At 38.4% G+C, this 4,122-nt stretch overlaps 1 protein-coding gene across 1 annotated transcript; it reads left to right on the forward strand.

The window, feature by feature from the left end:
- Positions 1-365: 365 nt before the first annotated feature.
- On the forward strand, positions 366-2,048 carry LOC111777469 (transcription factor MYB30-like). The gene is made up of 3 exons (XM_023657093.1): positions 366-672; positions 750-879; positions 1,463-2,048. The coding sequence occupies exons 1-3, from the start codon at positions 540-542 to the stop codon at positions 1,905-1,907; spliced, it is 708 nt and encodes a 235-aa protein (XP_023512861.1). The 5' UTR covers positions 366-539; the 3' UTR covers positions 1,908-2,048.
- Positions 2,049-4,122: the final 2,074 nt, after the last annotated feature.

Raw genomic sequence — 4,122 nt, forward strand, 5'->3', positions numbered from 1 at the left:
GTACGATATTGTCCACTTTGAGTATAAGCTCTAGTGACTTTGCTTTGGGATTCTCAAAGAACTGGTACTAATGAAAATAGTATTTCTTGATCATAAATCCATGATCATTCCCTAAATTAGTGGAAGTGGGACTTTGATCGGGAATAATTTGAATTTGAATGAAAGCGATGGGGAAACGTGGAACACATACAGAAAGTGACAAGGGAAGGATGAGGCCTACAATCATAGATGACTGTAGTTTTGTGATAATCCAACGCTCTTGACCTCTCGTTTGTTGCGTGTTTTTCGTTTTACGAAAGGTTTTCAGCCATTTTTTTGGTTTGTTTTCACACTCATATTTCTTCCATCTTACCTCAAACATTGACATCGCACAAATGACGACATGGGTCTTGTAAGCTTCTTGGCTCAGCTCATCCCCACCCCACGCGGATTGTGTCTGCTGTCGGATCCTTGTGAAGTTGTTGATTTAAATTCAGTCCCCTATAGCACCACTCCAAGCTCGCTCGCCCACTCTCTTGGTGCCTCTGTTGGTGAAGAAAATGGTGCGAGCTCCTGTTGTTGATAAGGATGGAGTGAGGAGAGGTGCGTGGAGCTTTGAAGAAGATGAAAAGCTTAGAGCTTATGTTCAGAGATATGGCCCTTCCAAATGGCGGGAGCTTCCCACGCTTGCAGGTACTCTAATCAATCTTTACCTACTTCTAAACATGGGTTTTTGAAAAGGATTCTGATTTGGGTTTTGGCACTTGTAGGGCTCACCCGATGTGGTAAGAGTTGTAGATTGCGATGGTTGAATTATCTTCGTCCGGGTATTAAGCGAGGGAATTACACGGATGAAGAGAATGACTTAATCTGCAATCTCCATAAGAAACATGGCAATAGGTATCGAGATTAATTGGGTTTAGTGTTCCTTACTTATAAACCCATTATCAACCCTTTAATCGAGGCTCGACACTTGAGTCACTTTTGACTATACTCATCTCCCGACGATCCTCCTCTTGAATATCATAGAGTTTCCTCTGAAGTCTTTGAACAACCTCCCCTAAGGCTCGACTTCTTTTCTAGAGTACTCGAGTAAAGTACACTTTTTGTTTGACACTAGAGTCACCTTTTGACTAGCCATCGGGGACTCCTCTCCCAACAATCCTCCCTAGAACAAAGTACATCATAGAGCTTCCTCTTAAAGCTCACAGAGCACTCGAACAACCTCTCTTTAAGGCTTGAGTCACTTTTGATTACACCTTTGAGGCTCACAACTTCTTTCTTTAACACTTGAGGATTCTATGGTATGATATTGTCCACTTTGAGTATAAGCTCTCCTCGCTCTTATATCAATACACATAATGTACCTTACTTACAAACCCACGACCAACCCCTTAATTAGTTAACGTGCGACTCATCTCCCAACACAGACTATTATATTAGTATAGAAAATGAAGTGTTTTTTTTGCTTTCAATTTTCCAGATGGGCGACCATCGCTGCAAAACTACCGGGAAGAACCGACAACGAAATAAAGAACCATTGGAACGCGCACCTAAAGAAGCAAGTGAAGCCGAAACCACAATCATCAACTCAACCAAAACCAAAGCAATTAACATCCCAAGTGATTGAAGCAAAAAGAGAAGACTTTACGGGCTATTCCTCCACCACATTTGGGATTCTAGAGAGCTCATCTTTGTCCCAACAAACATCTTCATGTGATGACAATTTCGCCACCCAAAATTGGGGAGTGGAAGATTATGATCGAAGTGGGTACTACCAAGATTTCTGGACTGAACAATGCGTAAGTGATGTTCTTGATGGGTGCTTAGAATTCTCAGCAGACTACGAAATTGGTATCTTTTCACCACAACATCATGAACCCACCTACGACGATAATTACATAGATCTGTTCTGCTCCTTACTGTAAGTGAATGGCGCCCATTTGGGTGTTTCTTAGATTGTTCTTCCTACTCTAGTGGCGTTATGATGATGCATTTGGGATTTGTAAATTTTTTGTGCTCCATATCGTCACAAGTCTATGAACACAGAAATCCTTGTTGGTGTTAGACGAACACGACTCTCCACAATTGTATGATATTGTCCATTTTGAACATAAACTCTCGTGACTTTGCTTTAGACTTCCCAAAACGACTCGTGTCAATCGAAAGAAAATTCTTTAATTATAAACTCATGGGAGTTTCATCTACCAACCGTTGGAACTGTTTGTACAATAATTTAATGCCCGACCCATATCAAACCCTTTTGAGGCCGGGCATTGGACTGAAAGAAACCGCCGCCAAATGTATAGTTTAAAGTTTTATTCACATAATTGGTATTAACAAAAAAACAAAAAAAAAAAGTCTCTCGAAAAAGTTGATTTGAAATAAGTTTTAACCAAACCTCACTTCAAAAAAAAAAAAAAAAAAAAAATCTTTGTATTGCTGTAAGCCTCACAATTTTAGCAATTCACTCGGCCTACTGTTAAGTGTCTATCCACGAGGCTAGCATCATCGCTGACAAACCGTTCTGTGTCTAAATCTCAGATTCCATAATCTACCCATTTGGAGGCTTAGTGTACTCGCTGGCATATCGTCTCACATGGATCTCACATTCTACGGGGACCCACAATCTACTCCTTAGGGACCGACGTTCTTGCTGGCATATTGTTTGACATTTGGATCTCATATTTAAAATTATTTTTAAATGATGCTTTTGGAATCAATTTTATAATTGATGAATTAAGAAAATATATATTTAAAATGGTAAGCGCATAATTGAAACCTACGAGCATTTATAATTTAAATAATAATATAGCCAACATAGTTAAATAATTAATATTATTTTAATATTTTCACCGACAAAAGTCATACCAACCATATCTCAATTACATTTTATATTGAAAAGGAAAAAATAATATTAATAATTTAATCTTTTTCAACTCAAGGTCCTAAAACTGAGTCAACTTTAATACTATTGGTGGGTTCAATTATTGTTTAATTTTGCGTCATTAAAATTCTTAATATTAGTCTATAATATTAAATAATTGCTTACCTAATGAATTTTAAATAATATATATATTGCGAAATTATTTTCGATTTTTAATTTATAAGGATGGTAATTAAATTTGATTGAGTTGAATTAACTATTTTTATTTATGATAAATTATACCTAATTTTTTTTTTATAATTTTTTTTCAAAAAATCACTGCTTACAAATGGTTGTTTGTGTGAGATCTTACTTCGGTTAGATAGGGGAACAAAACTACAATAGGGTTGAAACCTCTTCTTATTAAACGCGTTTTGAAACCGTGAAGCTAACGGACATTGGACGGTGTGCCAGCTAAGACGGTGGTCCCAAGGGGTGGATTGTGAGTTTCCACGTTCGATTAGAGAGGAGAACCAAGTATTAGTGTGTAAATCTCTCCTACATTTTAAAATCGAATCGGACACTGAACAGTGTACAAGCGAGGATGCTGACGGAGATAAGATAATGTAATATATAGGCCGGAAGGGAAGAAGGGAGCAAGGGGTGGTTTATAGATATGTAGGGTTCCTTTTTTTGTGCAAAGTGGTGCGAACATTGTGGGTTTCGGCTATTAAAGAGAGAACAGAAGCTTGGGTGCATATAGTTAGGTGTAGACCATCTGCACAGCCCCTCCATGCATTTATGAAACACTTGGTTGCAGCATCACCCTTAATATCATCTCTCTCTCTCTTGGTTTGCATGTGACTTTGCTCAGAAACTACGACGCATCAATGGAACAGCAGTGGTTAGATAGGGACTCTTCACAATGGTATGATATTGTCCACTTTGAGCATAACCCCTCATGGTTTTGCCTCGTAGCAATGTAGATGTATTCCTTAGTTATAAACTCATGAACCAATGTGAGACTTTCTCCCAACATTACTCAACAATCCTCCTCTCGAACAAAGTACACTATAGAGCCTCTCCTCTGAGGAATATGGAGCTCTCGAACAGTCTCCTCTTAATTGGGACTCGACTCCTTCTCTGGAGTCCTCGAACAAAGGATATGTATTCCTTAACTCATGATCATTCCCTAAATTACTCTCAACAATCCTAACATAAATGAAGCATTCTTTGTAAGGGTGTGGAAACCTCTCGTTTGAGGGAAAACCCAGAAG

The sequence above is a fragment of the Cucurbita pepo genome, chromosome LG16 (genome assembly GCF_002806865.2).
Source record: "Cucurbita pepo subsp. pepo cultivar mu-cu-16 chromosome LG16, ASM280686v2, whole genome shotgun sequence".
Taxonomy (NCBI): Eukaryota; Viridiplantae; Streptophyta; class Magnoliopsida; order Cucurbitales; family Cucurbitaceae; genus Cucurbita; species Cucurbita pepo.

What these genes read in the sequence shown, in the direction of transcription:
- LOC111777469 (XM_023657093.1), top strand. Translation starts at nt 540, where the DNA reads ATGGTGCGAGCTCCTGTTGTTGATAAGGATGGAGTGAGGAGAGGTGCG. An exon ending in GGAGCTTCCCACGCTTGCAG is followed by an intron (nt 673 to 749) that starts GTACTCTAATCA and finishes TGGCACTTGTAG; the next exon opens with GGCTCACCCGATGTGGTAAG. An exon ending in CATAAGAAACATGGCAATAG is followed by an intron (nt 880 to 1,462) that starts GTATCGAGATTA and finishes TCAATTTTCCAG; the next exon opens with ATGGGCGACCATCGCTGCAA.